General features: G+C 48.9%; 1 protein-coding gene across 10 annotated transcripts in view; it reads left to right on the top strand.

Moving 5' to 3' along the window:
- Positions 1 to 17,951, top strand: part of ITPR1 (inositol 1,4,5-trisphosphate receptor type 1) — a 327,850-nt gene that overhangs the window by 218,956 nt on the left and 90,943 nt on the right. For all 10 annotated transcript variants that reach the window (XM_067043583.1, XM_067043582.1, XM_067043578.1 and 7 more), the window contains 2 exons: positions 773 to 905; positions 2,927 to 3,117. In XM_067043583.1, the coding sequence (XP_066899684.1) occupies positions 773 to 905; positions 2,927 to 3,117 (324 nt within the window). The remainder of the gene's footprint in view (positions 1 to 772; positions 906 to 2,926; positions 3,118 to 17,951) is intronic.

Genomic DNA, 17,951 nt, shown 5'->3' with positions numbered 1-17,951 from the left:
TTATCATGGAAGTGTTTAAAAACACCCAAAATACATATTTTGAAGAGTTTCGCGAACCTTCATTCATAACTCAGCTTCTATGACTGTCAACTCATACCCACTCTTGTCTCGTTTATACCCAGCTAGTACCCTCCTCCCACATTACTTCAAAGCAAATCCCAAATGTCACTTTATCCATGCTGCCTATTTTTTGATTGACATATCTGATCTCTGCCAGAAATTCATTTTCTGTTGCATTATTTTTTCTTCACTATGTGGCCCATTGACTATTTCCGTAAGAGAGGCTTACTTTCAGCTTATTGTCTCATTTACTCTATTACTCTGATATGTTGAGATTTTCTTTGGACCTTGGGATAAATGCTCCGGTTGGAGTAACATTTTCATATTGCTGTGGGGAAGATGGCCTGTGAATTTTTCAATTTGTCTGAATTGTATTGGCTTATCCCAAAGGGATTTTCTTTTGTTTTGTTTTGTTTTTTTGTTACTGTTAGTTACCCTCCGAGATTAATGTTCTGTCTTTATCACTGCGTGAGAGAGGACTTTCAGATATTTAATATTTCAGATTGATGCTTTTTTATGATCCGGTTTCCTGCGAAAACACTGAAGAACTTAACTTTAGAGTTTCCAAACGCTCTTATTAATTATTTATTTTCTCACTGAGTGAGACTGAGCCAATTATAACTGAGTACCTCTGTGTTGTTTTTTTTTAATATTAGTAGCTCAGTCACGCATTAAATTCAGAACCTGATTTCATTATCCTGTTTGAATTAAGGGTGAGGCCCTCAGGCATATTTTGGTCAACCGTTACTATGGAAACATCAGACCTTCAGGAAGAAGAGAGAGCCTTACCAGCTTCGGCAATGGCCCGCTGTCGCCAGGAGGACCCAGCAAGCCCGGGGGAGGAGGTAGGCCATGTGGTGTGCTAATTAGCTGCACGTGTGAACCGAGCGCGCCACGCAGGAGCTGCGTGTTTCTGATTAGCAGGTTGGACCTCTAACAGATGCATTTGGGTTGCAAGTGTATTATTTTAGCAGCTTGTTTTGCCTTTGGTCTACCATCAAATTGGTGTCTAAAAATGTTTCCCTGCAATTAGATATTGGCTGAGCATTTTGCCCCTTTTTCCCATGCAGCAGCCCTCTTGGTGATACTTGAATGACTCGATGAACTTGACTTGATCGCACATTTTCTCGTGGCCATGAGGGCTCATGTGTTCCCATAAAATGAGTATGCTGTTTGCAGTGAGGAGGGCGAAAGCCACCATTTATTATACACTTACTGAGCCGAGGGCTTTCCCAAGCATTTTGCCTTCTTTATCTCCTTTTCTCCTCCGAGTTACTCACTGTCTGGTAGGGACTGCTGTCATCCCTGTTGAACAGAGCAAAGGGGGGCTTGTTAGTGACTGGTCTGTAATGTAAAGCTGCTTTAAATTAATTAAATCTAATTCTGATGCCCAAGCTTTGTGCCTCCCCAAAGTCTTAGGTTTCTGCAAAAAAAAAAAACCAGTAAAGAATTGCTTAAAAACACATCCTGAAAGGAGTCCCAAAACACTGTAAGCACAATTACAGGTAAAGGCTACCAAAACGTTGAATTCAACTGTGGGCGATGGTGTTGGTTTTAAGAGGGGCCAGTAGTTCCGTGCTCAAAGCACAAATGTGAGTTGCCTGATTCCTGGGCTACGGTGATGACTCTTGAGCACTTCCGGTCCTTGGTGGACTCTGCTGGTGGCACAGAAATACTCAGTGGTTAGTAAATTAATTCTGGCAATCTCTGCGGAGAGATCTTGGGCTTCTCACCAAATGAAAAATGTAGAGCGGATCTGCCCACAGAGCACCCCAGAGACAGACCTTAGCTTCTCATCCAAACGTTCCCAGTGATTGTCAAGCAGAAGTTCTTCCCACAACATCTCAAAACTATTTCTCTCTACTTGCCGAAGTGCGGTCGTTCAACAAACGTGAGGTTCTGGAGCGATATCGGGAGGGTGGTTTGGAGATGCATCAGAGACAGGTTCTGCTTTAAGAAGCTGTCGGAGAGAAGATGTGACAGCCAGTGTCTACCTTGTACTATAAATGCAATCGATTCTAGAAGGTCAAGGAAAGCAATGTAAAGGATGTGGCATTTGAAATGAACTCTGCAGGGAGGGACTGATAGATGATTTTCTGGGGGGTTTTTTGTTTTTTGTTTTTAATTGATCACCCCATTTCCCCATGAACATTAATATTTGGGGTTTTGCCAATAATAGTGCAAGTTCTTAAACGGGCACTTTCTAAACATGATTGGGATCTGTTCCACTAATTGGCACAGGCCATCTCTTCCTAAGTATATTCCTCTCATCTGAAGCTCAGTGAGGAAGCGAACTTTGTTTGGTTCAGTCCGCTACCCTCAGCTCTTGGCTCCACGCCAAGCACTGAGTCAATATTTATTGAATGAATGAATGAACAGATACAAAGTATGTGAAAGGGTGAGTTTTGGGGCTAGGGTGGGTTTCTTAGAAAGAGGACTGAAGTGATCATTATAGGCTATGCTTCTTGAGAGTGTTTAAGTTCTAAGAAGTGTTTAAGTTCGGTTTGTCTGTTAAACTCAGATCAGTTGTTAATAATTCTGCCCCAGGTCACTGTGTTTTAATGTAAGGGAGAGTCTTGACTGGATGGCTTTAAGTCTCTTGCCTGAAGTGTGTTATTCTTCCTTCATCTTACCTGCCTACATTCAAGTTCCAACTCTGTTACTTACAAGCTGCGCTGGGTGACCTTGGACAGGTGACTTCATCTCTGTGCTAAAAATGAGTACTTTCCTTTGTGCTTGTTAAGAAGGTTCAAAGAGATAGTATCATTAAAGTGTTGAGTGCACAAATTGTTGGTACGTGGTAAGTATGCAATAAATGTTAACTGCTCTGATTGTGGTTGATAAGAGCAATGCTCCATCTTCCTAGGGGGAGGTTCCGGGTCCAGCTCCATGAGCAGGGGGGAGATGAGCCTGGCTGAGGTTCAGTGCCACCTGGACAAGGAGGGGGCCTCCAATCTGGTCATCGACCTCATAATGAACGCATCCAGCGATCGAGTGTTCCATGAAAGCATTCTCCTGGCCATCGCCCTGCTGGAAGGAGGCAACACCACCATACAGGTAAGAAGGCAGCCTCGCTGCTGCTGGGGCGTCCTTGCTGAACAGGAGGAGGCTTTGTTCCGGGAACCAGGTACTGGGCGGTGCTGAGACTCCTGTACGAGAGAGAGCTCATTCTTAGGGCACAAAATTGTATTGTTCTGAAAAGCGAATCCTTTTGATATCTTGCTGTGGTCATCCTGTCCTAATTCAGACTGGGTTCTAAAACATGAGTTACATTCAAAAACTGATAAAAGGCTGAGGATGTGTGAGGAAAATTGGCCCAGGATTTGGAACATAATAGGTAATCCATAAATGTTTGTTCCATGAATGATCTGCATGAATTATATTTACCGTTTTTATCCAAGATCATAGAGGCCCCATCACCTGATGACCAGAAGGGGTTTGGACTGTGTGTGCTATTTACATTTGTTACATCTATGGACCTCGCAGCTCTTGCAAACTATATATTTCTCTTTCTTTTAACTGAAAAGCTCAATAAAACGGAACCCGTTTGAACTAATAGAGCTAATAGGGGAAGCCAGGCTAGGTTACTCAAAGATAAATAGGTGACTTTTTGTTGGCTTGTTATGACACATAGTTTAAAATAACAATAGGAAGTAGAATTCTGAGTAGAAGTCCTGAAAGAAGCAATTTTAATAATATATACATAGGGCTTCCCTGGTGCCGCAGTGGTTGAGAGTCCGCCTGCCGATGCAGGGGACGCGGGTTCGTGCCCCAGTCCAGGAAGATCCCACGTGCGGCGGAGCGGCTGGGCCCGTGGGCCATGGCCACTGAGCCTGCGTGTCCGGAGCCTGTGCTCCGCAACAGGAGAGGCCACAATAGTGAGAGGCTCGCGTACTGCAAAAAAAAAAAAAAAAAAAAAAAAATATATATATATATATATATATACACATAATTTTCATATGGACATGGCAGTTTAAAAGATTCCTTTAAATATTTTAAAATATTTTGGATACTCCCTTCTTCATGCATTCTTCATTCTTTGTTGGCTCTGAATAAGGGTTTACTTAGCTGTGTGTGTGTGTGTGTGTGTATACATACACACACACACACATTTTGATAACAGCTTTTGATTGAGATATAATTCATATACCATAAAGTTCACCCTTATGTATATATTTGACTTGACCTTATATTCTTTTTTTTTTAATGCCATCAATTATTATGCTAGGTCAGCAGGTGTACGCTGGGATGTTTGGTCCCCTAATTAAATGTATTATTTCTTTTTTTAAAAAATAAGTTTATTTATTTATTTTTGGCTGTGTTGGGTCTTCGTTGCTGCTCCAGCTGCGGCAAGCGGGGGCCACTCCTCGCCGCGGTGCGTGGGCCTCTCACCGCGGTGGCCTCCCCTGTTGCGGAGCACGGGCTCCAAGCGTGCAGGCTTCAGCAATTGTAGCACGCGGGCTCAGCAGCTGCGGCTCATGGGCTCCGGAGCGCAGGCTCAGCAGCCGTGGTGCATGGGTCCAGCTGCTCCACAGCGTGTGGGATCGTCCCGAACCGGGGCTTGAACCCGCGACCCGTGCATCGGCAGGCGGGCCCTCAACCACTGCGCCACCGGGGAAGCCCTGACCATATATTCTTGCTCTTGAATTTAATTTCAGAATCTGGATTAATGAAGTTTTGTTTCTTCATGCAAATTTTAAAAGGGCATTTCTTCTCCTGGGCCTGAGCCAGGGCACCTGGGTTTCAACCCCACTCGCTCCTGCAGCCAGGCGCCCTGTGCCCCACCCCCTACCATGGCAACTGCGGCGGCCCTGTCTCCTCGCCCTCCAGCCCAAGTGCCCCAACGCCCACTTCTGACGTTCTTATGTGCGCTGCCCTCAGTTGAGATTTGTGCCGGTGGGGGAGTCCGCTGCGCGACTGAGCTGTCACACGGGCCCCTGTGACCTGTAACGTGTGGGGTTGCCGTTTGATTTTGTCCTGCGTGAGTGTGACCATGCGTGTGCACGTGGATGGGTCCTGCACGTCCTCTGATCATGAGGCTTCGCTCGCCCACTGCCGTGGTCCTGCTCTCTGGGTGTGTGTGCTGTCATGGAAGCAGGGCTGAAACCCTCCTGGTCTGTGAAGCATGTGATTTCCAGGGAGTAAATAAGTCCAACTAAACATTAATTGAGCACTTGCTTGCTGTGTACACGATGCTGAACTAGGGACTTCAGGGCAGTGGTTTTCAGACACTGGGGCCATTTGGTCTATGAGAATGTTCTCCAGGCACAGCCAAGTGTGGAAACAAGGGTGATGTGGTCAGTGTTTCATAAACCAAATGTATCAGTTTGAAGGACCATCTGACCATTTTATTCTGAGGTTATAGCCTGTCCGATTTTTTTTTTTTTTTTTTTTTTACATCTCTGATGTCTTTTCTTGAATGAAGTGGTGTTGATGGTGGTTGGGGTTTTTTTCCTACTGGCCAAATAAGAAGTTGGAAACCTTAGGTTATTCCTTTCCTCCTCAATTAAAAAAAAAAAAAAGTTGCTAATTTGCTCATCCCTGTCTTCAAGAAATTAAAAATGGAGCAAGGATATAAGACTTAGTATACATGCACATAGCAAGCTGTGTCTCAAGAATGATGTGTAGTGCCATCCAAGACGTAGGAAAGAAACTGCGGACCCTCCAAGGAAGAAGTAACGGCAGCCGTGTGAGGAGTCAGTGAAAGGTTTTTTGATGACGTGGGCTTTGAAGGATGGGTGTGGGTCTGAAAGTTGTGCACAGAGCTGGGGGGTGGGGAGGCTGGACCATGCTGCGGGGAGAGAAGGCCCAGAGGCGCGTGCTCACAGGGCGGGGCTGGGGAGGGGAGTGAAAGGGGGCTAGAGTATGTTGGGGGCCGGGCAGCCCCCCAAGGGGCCTCGGGGCTAAAACATAGGACTGTAAATCTGACAGATAAATTGAGGAGAGCAGGGCCTGGAAGGAGGCAGTCCAATAATTTAAAAGTTAATCAGAAGTTATTTAGGAGAGAGCTAATGAAAGCCTGAATTCAAAATAAATGTATGATAGAATTGGTCATATCACAGGGCAGGATGTTTTCTAGGAGGGGCATAGGGGGCCTTTTGGGGTGTTGGAAATGATGGGCTACATGTTGGTAGTTACGTGGGTATACATCTGTTTCAAACTCTGTGAGCCATACGGTTAGAATTGGTGTGCTTTACTATACAAAAGCTATACTTCGATAAAGGAGGAAAAGTATCCTGAGCCTGGTGGGGACAGGACGTCATGAATGGAGACTCTCCAACGCTCGCTCCCTCCCCAAGGCTGGTGCTTTGGACCCATTTATAGTTAACGCATGTTGGCCAAAGTGTCACCCGATCGGATGCCAGAAGCGAGAAGGTCAAAAGGCCCCCCCTTGGCTCCGGAGGCTTTACCGAGTCTGGATGACTGGACACAAGAAGACACTGGTAATTAGGGAATAATGAAGCCCGGGGAGGGCTCAGGGAGACGGAGGGCTGCCGGCGCCGAGCCTGGCTGGCACGACGCGGTCTGAGTTTCTGGCGAGATGCTGTGTTTTTCACAGTGTACCCCTCTTGGTGATGGCAAGGCACACAGAAGCTGTTGTTCCTTCAAGTTCTTTATCTTGTAAAGTAATTACGAATATTAGTTTCGTGTTTTCACACATTTATTACTCATATGCTCAGGCTCCAGATGAAATGCCACGGTGGAGCTCCAGTCCCAGCGTCTCGGCGAGTGGAGCTGCTGTCTGTTCGAAGAGCCGGTGTGCTCACGGCTGGGTGGGCCTGGATGGGGTGGCCTGTGAGCCCTCTGACAGCTTGGGAGGGCACGGCATGGAGCGTGTGCTGGCTCTGCCCCCGCCCCATCTCTCTCTCCTCTCTCTCCTTCTGTGATTTCAGGGGTTGCTGGGTGGATTTCACCCACTGCCTCATTAGAAACCTGTGGTTCCAGGAAAATTCATTCTAGCCTGGAGCTGACTTGGCCCCGAGCTTCTCTTTCTCCGGAGAAAATGATGTGGAATTCACGTTGTCTGGGGCCACCTCAGCACAGACACCCTGAAGTCCCAGGGGGAGTGTGATTCAGTTTTATTTTGCTTCAGAGAAGCCGGTTCAAAGTAGTAAAAGAGCAGCTGGGAAGTTCGTGTGAGTTGGGCGAAGGCTGCAGTTGTGACTGCTAATGATCACCGAAGGTTGTCACCCGTTAGAGGCGCGGTGGGTCCCAGCTGGAGCGCCCTGCCCGCCTTCCTTCCTGTTCACTGTGATGTGTCCCAGTCCCAGGAAAGGAATCCAGGTGGGCTCCCCTGGTTTCTCAGGAAGAGGTGGTAGAAAGGGCAGTCGCTGTGGGGCATGCAGCGCTGCCCGGTTCCAGAGCTGTGTGCTGGTTCTCCAAGGAGACAGCTGCAGAAGAGCCTTTACCTTTACGAGCATCTCCTCCCAGGATGTGCAGCAGCCTTCACATGGAGAAGAAGGGGGGTGAGACCTGCTTTCCAGCCCAGTTTTGTGTGGGAGTAGGGAAGCCATCCCTGGGTTTCTGTTCCTGTGTGTATCTATCATGAGACATACATGCATGTGGACTCCTGGGTTCCTTACCGCTTTGAATCAGGATTTTTTAGAAATTATTAGATGTTTTTTCCAGAACTACTCAGAATCCAGTAGTGATGGCTGCCTGGCTCCATTTCTGAAGTCTTTCTTCCCTGGCTTGTGAAAATAATTATTTAGAGTACGGTGATTGCATAGACTGTGGTACGTCCATGCAACAGAATCCTACTCAGCAATAAAAGGGAATGAACTGTTGATACATGCAATGATGTGGGTGCACCTCAGAGGCATTATGCTGAGTGAAAGAAGCCAGTCTCAGAAAGCGACGCCCTGGATGGTTCTATTTATATGACATTCTCAAAGGACAAGGCTGTAGTGATGGAGAAGAGATCAGTGTTTTCCAGCATGAGGCTGAGGGGAGAATCCGACTGTAAGGGAAGAGCACAAAGGAGTTTTTTGAGTGTTGCCACTGTTGTGTGTCCTGCTTTGGACACGCAGATCTATACATGTGTGAAAATTTGTAGAACTGCCCACCAAAAAAGTCAGTTTTGCTGTATGATCATTAAAAAATTAAAGCAAAAACCATAATGATGATGACGATAACCAGCATTTATTAAGGGCGCACCGTGGACCAGGAAGTATGCTTACGTGTTTCTCATGTATCGTCTCATTTAATTCTTACAGTCTCCCTAAGAGGTAGGTACCATGATTATCTCATTTTTCAGATGAGACTAAAGCCCAGAGTAGTTACGGAACTCGCCCCTCATCATACAAGTACGTAGTTCTGCTCTGTGTGATCCTGGCTGGGGCTGCAGTCTTCAGGGCCTTGATTGGGCTGGAACGGCCAAGATGGCCACTTGTATGGCTGTAGCACTGGTGCTGGCTCTCAGCTGGCTGCTGAGCGGGGGCTGTGCCCTTGGTTCTCCTCCATGTGGCTTCTGTGTGTGGTCTGGGCTTCTCAGAGCATGGTGGCTGGGTTCTGAGAAGCAGTGTTTCGGGGAGTAGGATGTTGGAGGTACCAGTCGTTTTAAGGCTTGGGCTTGGAATCCATGGTACGACACTTCTGCCACGTTCTACCAGTCAAAGCCAGTCGTGAGACCGGCTCGGCTCCAGAGGGAGAGGAGAGGAGTGGCACCTCTTGCTGTGAGTAGAGCTTGTGCACTAAGGAGAGAGGGAGGCTGGCTCCCCCACACCCTTGTTATCGTTGATTGAGCACCTGCCGTGGGTTGGTCAAGCCCCTGAATTGGGCAAGAAAGGGAGACACTATTGTCTCTGCTATGGAGGAGCTCAGTTCTCTCTGAAAGTTCAATCCCATTTTTGCAGAAGTGTCGACTCCTGTCCTTCCCCTTTTGATGATGTGTGAAAATTCACCCTTGTACTGAGGATAAGGTCACTGGGGACCAGAGTTCTTCAGAAGTCCTAAACTTCATTGTCCAGACCTCAGAGGGATTCCATTTGTAGCAGTCCAAAACTAAGGACCTACTGTGCTCGCTAGGAACCCTCACACGGAGAACTGCCCTTACTCTGAAACCTTGCAATCTGTCACACCATCACTTAAGCCATGAAATGCCTGGAAGCTGAATTGGGGATAGTTCCTGGCCTGGCATAGTGGACTCCAAGTCTTCCCATATCTTCTGTCCCTGCCCTGGTCTTCTCTGATGGTAACAATGTCTGAAGATAGATACTGCCTCCAAAACTTCTCCTACCTGGGTGCTGTCAGAGTGGTTCAGGCTTCACGGTGAACCCTCTGCTTACAGGAACAAGGAGATGGTACCACAACCCTGGGGTTCTCCAGGAGTGGGTGACATTGTTGAGCCATGCGACCAAGCTTCTCTTTAAGAGTAACTCCTTTTACATGTAGCTGTCCAGTTTTCCCAGCACCACTTTTTGAAGAGGCTGTCTTTTGTCCATTGTATGTTCTTGCCTCCTTTGTTGTAAATTAGGTGCCCATATGTGCGTGGGTTTATCTCTGGGCATTCTATCCTGTACCATTGATCTATATTTCCATTTTTGTGCCAGTACCATGCTGTCTTGATTACTGTAGCTTTATGGTATAGTTTGTTTGTTTTTTGTTCTTGGGGTACGCGGGCCTCTCACTGTTGTGGCCTCTCCCGATGCGGAGTATAGGCTCCGGACGCACAGGCTCAGCAGCCATGGCTCACGGGCCCAGCCGCTCCGCGGCATGTGGGATCTTCCCGGACCAGGGCACAAACCCGTATCCCCTGCATCGGCAGGCAGATTCTCAACCACTGCGCCACCAGGGAAGCCCTATGGTATAGTTTGAAGTCAGGGAACCTGATTCCTCCAACTCCATTTTTCTTTCTCAAGATTGCTTTGGTTATTCGGCATCTTTTCTGTTTCCATATGAATTGTAAAATTTTTTGTTCTAATTCTGTGAAGAATGCCATTGGTAGTTTGATAGGGTTTGCATGGAACCAACCTAAATGTCCATCGACAGATGAGTGGATAAAGAAGATGTGGCACATATATACAATGGAATATTACTCAGCCATAAAAAGAAATGAAATTGAGTTATTTGTAGTGAGGTGGATGGACCTAGAGTCTGTCATACAGAGTGAAATTAGTCAGAAAAAGAAAAACAAATACAGTATGCTAACGCATATGTATGGAATCTAAAAAAAAAGAAAGAAAAAAAATTGGTTCCGAGGAACCCAGTTGCAGGGCAGGAATAAAGAGGTAGACAAAGAGAATGGGCTTGAGGACACAGGGTGGGAGGGCGAAGCTGGGGCGAAGTGAGAGTAGCATCGACATATATACACTACCGAATGTAAAATAGTTGGCTGGTGGGAAGCAGCTGCATAGCACGGGGAGATCAGGTTGGTGCTTTGCAATGACCTAGAAGGGTGGGGTGGGGAGGGAGGGAGGGAGGCTCAGGAGGGAGGGGATATGGGAACATGTGTATGCATATGCCTGATCCTCTTTCTTGTGCACCAGTAACTAACACAGTATTGTGAAGCAATTATACTCCAGTAAAAATCTATTAAAAAAAAAAAAAAAAGAGTAACTCCTGCCTTCTCTCTGCCTTCTCTCATGCCACCCACTTCCTGCCAGCCCCCAGAAGAAATCTTTCCGCTTGTTTTGTAGCAAGTGGGAAACTATAAAATAAGCATTTGCTTATGAATTAATTTTTGGCACACGCAGGGCTCATCGAGTCTCATGGCACTTGCATATCCGTCCTCCGTGTCCTTGCCAATTCCTGTGTTTCTTCCTCTTGAGTTGTCCCCACCAGCACCCGGGGGGTGTTCCTCCACTTCCTCTTCGCTTCAGGAGGACAGAGGCTGCTCTCACCTGGGCGAAGAGGAGGAGTAGAATGTATCTTTGAACATACGCAGTGTTAGGTTTCTTTTTTAAGCACATACAGATGTTTGGGGCTGTACGTGCTGTCATGACCATAGAGAACCTCACAGCAAATGAAGGGAAAAGATCGAAAAAAAATTTTTTTTTTGGATTAATTGCTTCCGGTTGCAGAAGCCCAGTGAATTGTATGTATCAAATGGCTGCCCACGGCTCTTCCCATGCCAAGTCTAGCCTACAGACACACCCAGAAAGGATTTTCTTTTCCGCACGTACACAGCTCGAGTTGGAAAAAGTGAGAAGTGCTCTGTCAGGAAGCTGGCTGTGGATTCAGCTGAGAGGGGGGGTGGGGGGGGTCCCTCGTCCAGGGGCTTTTTCCCTGCCGCATGCTTATATTTTGTGGTTGGGTTAGGACCTCAGCCCAAGAGCCAGTATTCGATAGGAAATCTCCCACCCCTTCCAGAAGAAGTCACCACAAGAAGGCACTGAGCGGGGAGCCCGCTGGACTGGAGGCCACCCCTGACCCCAGTGAGCGGAGATGGGGGGCAGGAAGGGCGTTTTGCTTGGCCTTCACGGGAGACGGGAGGCCAGCTGGTGAGGAAGATCAGCCTTGGTGTGACAGGACAGCTACCCCGAGGAGGAGGAGGAGGAGGAGGAGGAGACTGGTGTGCAAGCGAGTTACGTAAAAGGGTGTTGTGTTTGGCAGCCAAGTCAGAAATGACTCACTGGGGAGCGGTGTTTTCTGACCTCGGGTTTTATCCGTGTGGGAGAAGAGCGCGGCCAGCAGCGGAGTCAGGAGACTGCTCGCTCCCCTGCCTGGGGAGTGTGGGAGCCGTTGCCATGACAATAAGAGGAAGGCTGGCAGCCCCACCCCCTGTGCCCTTTGGCTGAAGCCACCAGGGGTCCGGACGGCGAAGCTGCCTGGCTTGGTTCGGGGAGGGCTGCAGGCGCTGCCAGTCGGCCCTCCTTGGAGAACGGGTGGCCTGGGGTCAGGGACTTCGGGGGACACTGCCCAGAGGGCAGGCGCGGCGGGGCAGGGAGCTTGGCCTCCAGAGTGGAAACACCTGGGCTACAATTCCGGCCCTGCCCCTGCCAGCGGGGTGACCTTGGACTTTCTCAGGATGCTCTGAAAGTCAGTTTTCTCATCTGTAAACCACGAGTTAGAAAACCTGAGCCCCTTCCTTATGCAGTTATTGAGAGGACTGAACAGGGTCACACCGGGGGTAGAGGGCGTGGCTGCAGGAATGAGCCGCTGCCCTGGGGCTGGTCTGATGGAGGGATGAAGGCCTCCAGCCCTGCCTCTCACCTCCCACCCCAGGGCTCAGGGATCGTCCTTGACCCCCCCAGTCCAGCTCCTGCCTGGGGAGCAGGACGGTGTCCGTCCCCACCTCACAGGGCTCCTGGGATGTTCGGACAGGGTGATTCACCGGAAGCGCCTCACTCAGTGCCCAGGTCATAGAAGGATCTCAAAACGAGGTGGTGATTTTTTGTGTTAATACAGTCTTTATTATTTAAAAAGGAGCTTTGTTTTCTTCGATTTGTTCTCCGTCAAAAATCCAACTTCTGATATTTTGCTTCTGGCTAGTGGTTGATGATGCAGTGGACCTGCGGGGTGTGCTGTCGTATGTTGTTTTCACACACTATTCACCTAAGTCCCTCTCACTCTTGCTGTATTTGAGCTAACTTTAGAGGTCCAGGAGGGTGGGAGGCTTCATTGCTTCGGGTACTGGTTCCTTACCCTGCTGGACGTTCTGGGTGAAGCAGAAAGCAACAGGAAGTCCTGTTACCTGCTCCCTGACCCAGCACTTTTTCTTTCCTTCTCTGTATTATTGGTTTTATTATTACTTTTGGTCTAAGTCCTACTTGGACATAGGCCCTTCCTGTCCATTCCCAGGAAACCGGTGTGTCACCGAACACGAGTCTTTTAGGATTATTGGTCTAGACCAGGGTTTTGCAGTGAAGACTCAAAATGCAAAAGTAGTTCCCACTGTTGGGAATGTAAGACTTGAATGAACGCCCCCAGCTGTCCAAGTGATGTGAGCCCTGGATGGTGCACGGACCTCCTGCAGTTCAGGACAAAACATTACTGCAGAGATGGTCAGCGTGTTCTTTGTCACTTGGGTTTGAGAAGCACAGTCCTGTTGCAGTGGCCCGAGGGGAAGATGTGCCCGCCGGCTCGTGCCTGTAGAGGACCTGGAGACCCGATGTTACTTTTCTTATTTCCTGAGGAGCAAAGGCAACGGCGTCGGCAGAAGTGGACAGTTCCATACGTGTGCTCTTCCCTAACAGGACTGCGGTCGTTAGCGAGTTGGGGGGAGATCTTTGGATGCAAAGTGTTAATCTTCTTGCTTCCTAGAAAACCTATAAGCAGGAATTAGTTTCTAAGAGGAGATATCTTCAGAGGAAACCTCGCGTTTCCCATGGTCTCCAAAATTTGACTGAGGAACAGAAAAAAATGTCAGAGAAGACTGGAAATTTGTCACTATGGCCTCCATTGTATCCTATGAAATCCACACGTCTAAATTGTCCTTTCTTTCTCTTCCTTCAGCTGTAGCAAGAGGTCTGTGTTCTTCCTAACTTTCCTTAGTGACTTCTGAGGACGGAGTGCCTCTTACGAACTTCTAAGCTGACAGCACATCCTCCTCTGTTGGCTTATGAGACCTTGGTCCAGGGATTGGCAAACTTTGGCCGGCGGGTCGAATCCAGCCCGACGCCTGCTTTTGTAAACAGAGCTTTACTGGAACACAGCCAGCCTCACAGTAACCTTTAGTGATGTCTTTGGCTGTTCTCACGCCGCTGGGGCAGAGCTGAGGGGTTGTACCGCAGACCGAATGGCTGGCAAATCCTAGCATATTTACCATGTGGACCTTTCTGGAAAACCTCTGCCAGCCCCTGTGTTTGTTGAATCTTTGCTGTCGAGATAGGAAGCTGCTTAAGGCAAAGAACCACGTCTTAACTCCTCTGTTCTGTGTTCTTCACCCCCTGGTAGAGCAGTGATAGGTTTGTGGTAAATATCCACCAGATGACTAATGTCCTAAGTCCCCTGAGAGTCTGGCCACTTACTCAGCTAATACGTGGAAATTCAGGGAAAGAGAGGCCTCTACTTTTTCTTTCCTTTTTTTGATTGGATGCGTGATCTCCCCTTTCCCTTTACCGCCTCTGCGGGAATATATTCCATCGCCCTGCTGACCACTTTGGAACGCAGGTTTGGAAGGCAGACCCGGGCAGCTCCTTCCCCAGGGGATTTGTATACATGGCTCAGGAGTGTCCAGAGTTTTCACCTGGAAGCCCTGCCTGACCGTCCACCCCAGGGTGCCACGTTTTACCTCGGTCAGTCCCTGGTGGCCTGACGCTGTGCTATTTCTGTGCTTCCCCTGGAGGTCTTCCTCGTGGTGCACAAGGGACTCCTTGGGACACGTACAGTTAACCTTCAAATATGCGAGATGCTGGCGCCTGGTCTCCAGCCTGTTTGTCGTCTTTTTCTCCAAGCTCCCGGGGTGACCTCATCCATCCCCATATGGTTCCCAGCTACCATTTATGCCATAAGCTCCTGGCCCTACCTCTGTGATCATCTCCAGATTTCTGCGCACATCCCCGTTGGGCATCTCCACGTGTGTTAACTCTCAGTTCACGCGACCCCAAGCGTGCCCGTCCCCTCCAGTCCTCCGCCCCTTTGGACTTGCCGTGCTCTGCATCTCGATCAGTGGACTTCCCACCGCCACCTGTGCAGCCCTCTGAGCTGGAAACCTTGATGTCGTCCGTCTCCTCCCTCTTGATTTTCATCAGGAACTCATTCTGCATCCGCTCTACCTCCCCGTATTCTAATAGTCAGGACTTAGTTCACACTTGTAATGAGCCAGACAGTTGACCCCTGGAGGCTACATGATGTGCCCAAAGTGACCCGGCTGGGGCTGGGGGAGCTGGGGTTGGCAACGAGGCGCTGTGGCTTCAGAATTCCTGCCCCCGACCAGCATCCTATACCGTCTGCCGGCACGGGCCATCTGAGTTCTGAGCCTGAGATGGGCTCTTCAGGGCCTCCCTGCCTCTGGACCTTTCTCTCTTCCATACTCTGCTGTCAGTGATACCCGCCTCTCCCCGCCAGACGAAGGCCGGACCACCTCATCCCCTGTCCTAACAGCCTTCCGCGGGAGATCACATCCACTGCCATGTTTCTGCGATCCACCGGTGCCCACGTGCCTGGCCCTGCCTGGGGCCCCACCCCACACTCACCCCCGCGTTCACTGTCCTGTGGCTGCAACCTGCTCGTTTGCCCGGCCCTGGCTGTGTACTCAGACGCCTCTGCTCCGTGTGGGATGTGCCTGCTTTCCCTTTGCCTGGCACGCTCCCTGAGCCCTGTTTAAGTTGCCTCCTGCTCTGGAAACTTCTTGATCCCCTGAGGCAGAAGTACTGGTCTCTTTGTCTGGGCAGTTCATTTACTTAGCAATCACCAGTCTTGAAATGGAGGCTCATTGTAAGACCTGAGGAGGCAGAGGTCAAGTCTGTCTTCACCCCCGGGCTCCCCAGAGAAGTCTCTGCATGTGTTGGATGAAGGGAGGTCAATCTGTACGTAACAAATACACATAGAGAATCCTGCTCTGTAGGGCTCCTCTAGGGATTAAATGAGATAATCTATGGAAAGCACACCGCAGCTCAGAATGGTGCCTAATACGTAGTCATTGCTCACAGTTTCTTTTTGGTTCTATGTGTTCCTCTCCTCCCCCCTCCCCCCACCCAAGAGTGTTAATTTCTCCCAGGGTCAAGCCTCAGTCTTACTTCCCAGCACCAGGACCATCGTGGGTGCTGAATAAATGTTCCCTGAATGAATCAAAGTCTGGACTCTTATGTGGCCGCTGTGTTACGTTCGTCGTCTTGTTCTTTTCCCAATATAAACATCAGGTTGTGAAATGTGAAAATGTGTTGTTAACGGTTACCCCAATTTTAAAGAGGCACTTTCTTTAGGTGAGAGAAGGAGTTAAGTTTATCTGAACCCAAGGGAAATATATCATGTCAATTTGGAGAAATCTCCTTGTGATGCCAGAGATTCTTGATGGAGCTTTTCCTTCTTCTTTTCTTCTTTATCGTAACTGTAGTGGGTGGTAATAATAATGAGTACCAAAGTCTGAACGCTCACATGCCAGGAGCGAGGCTTGGTGCTTTCTCTGCATGATCTCGTGTACGCTGCGTGGTGGTCCTGTGTGGGCAGGTACTGCCTGGACCCCTTTTTTGCTCAGCGGGAAATAGAGGATCTGAGAGGTCAAGTTCCTTGCTTAGGGTCACGGAGCTAGCTGGTAGTTGTATCAGGGTTTGTTTCGACCCCACCCTCCCCAGGGAAGTCTCTGCATGTGTTGGGTAAAGGAAACTCGATCTCTACGTAATGAATAAGTACAGAGAAGCGTCTGAGTTCTCAGCCCCTCTGCAGAATTTGTGGCTTCTCTTGGTTCTTCTTTTTGTTAGTGGGCTCAGTGTGGAGGGTGGTCTGCCTTCCAGAGAAGTCCTGAGATAGCTTGTGTGTCTTTGCTTTGTTTACATCCCCAGCCTGTGCGTGACAGAGAAGAGAACCACAAAAGACTTTACCTTTCAGGCTGGGCATCTCATTTGCCAAATAAAAATTATATGTGCCACATATGCTGCTTCCCCTCTAGCGGGTTCCAGGGTCTCAGGTCCATGAAAGTTAATGGGAAGGAAGGTCTCTTGCATAACTTCCTCTCCGTGGAGACAGAGGGCAGCTTATTGAATTAGGGCTCCTAAGAAAAGTTAGATTATATTGCTCCTATTTTTGCTTTTCACTTGCATCTGAAGGAGCATATGGACTTTGGTGTAATGTGAGGCTTATTAGAGCTCATCTTTTGCCCGTTTTGCATGAAGAAGCTCCCTGCACTGGATTCTCCCCGTATTCGAGTCTTGGGCAGGTTGAAGAATGTTTGTGTGTTGCCGAAGGAAAAGGAAAGGACTTGTTGCCTTTATGAAGTGCCCGTTCCAGGGCACGCACGGTGCATGGTGCTGCTATGTACTTGAGCTGGGCTAGGTGGGCTAGCCCCAATTCTGGATGAGAAAACCGAGTCCCAGAAGATCGAGGGAGGTCTTACGCAAAGTCACCCAGTTAGCAGAGCGGAGCTTCGGTACCCGGGTCGATCTCCCTCAAAAACCTCTTGACTTTCTACCATGTTGGACAGCCTTGAAGTTGCACGGGTCCAATGCCAGGGAGTTCATCAGTGCTCCACACCCACTGTGGTGCTTGGCATCCCCCAGAGCAGCGTCTTCCTCGTCGGTTGTCGGGAGCGGGTAGGCAGCGCTGGTTATTTGATCTGAGAAGCAAGCGGTCGCTGCTCGGTCACGCGGTGAATTCTCTAAGTCAACTTAGGAACCACACGATGAGAGCACGCCCAGTTTTATAATAAGGTATGAGTTCTTCTGTAGTTGTCACTGGTGTCCTTTCTCTGGTCAGAGGTGAACTTGTCCCTAACACAGGAGAGGCTCGTGCTTGGTTATGTTTCTCTTAGTTTTCTGGAATCCATGTTGAGGGGAGTGGGGGGGCAGGAGAGGGAAAGCTGGGGCGCACTGCAGATGGGCTGCAGCAAACCCCTCTACTGTTTCCAGTGAGTGGCTGCAAGTGTGAGTCGTATGCCTGTCTTATATTTACAAGGGGAAATATCCTGGTTAATTTGCTTTTCACACCAAGAGCCCAAGTGTTCAGAGAACATGGTGTTTTAACACTCCCTCGGTTATCAGCTGCAGAGCGGAGGTTGTATATTGTCACATACAGTCTTCTGAGTGTATTTCTCCATCGTTACCTGGCAACATGGCCACGTCGGGACAGGAAGACGTATTGGTTCCTACCAGATCTGTGCTGTTTATATTATAGAAGGCCGATGGTGTTTTCCTCACAGGAATTTAGAAGAGGAGAAGGCTTGGGCTAACAGGGCTCCGTTGAGAGATGAGCTGATGTGCTGACCTAGGACCAGGGGTTCAGTGGGCGATGGTGGCTCTTTCCCTGCCAGGATGGATACCTTGTTTGTGTTGTTGACCACCCCCCAGTTCTGATGA

The sequence above is a fragment of the Kogia breviceps genome, chromosome 10, assembly GCF_026419965.1.
Source record: "Kogia breviceps isolate mKogBre1 chromosome 10, mKogBre1 haplotype 1, whole genome shotgun sequence".
Classification (NCBI taxonomy): Eukaryota; Metazoa; Chordata; class Mammalia; order Artiodactyla; family Physeteridae; genus Kogia; species Kogia breviceps.
The sequence above is the reverse complement of the archived record's forward strand: the minus strand, read 5'-3'. Positions and strand labels throughout refer to the sequence as shown.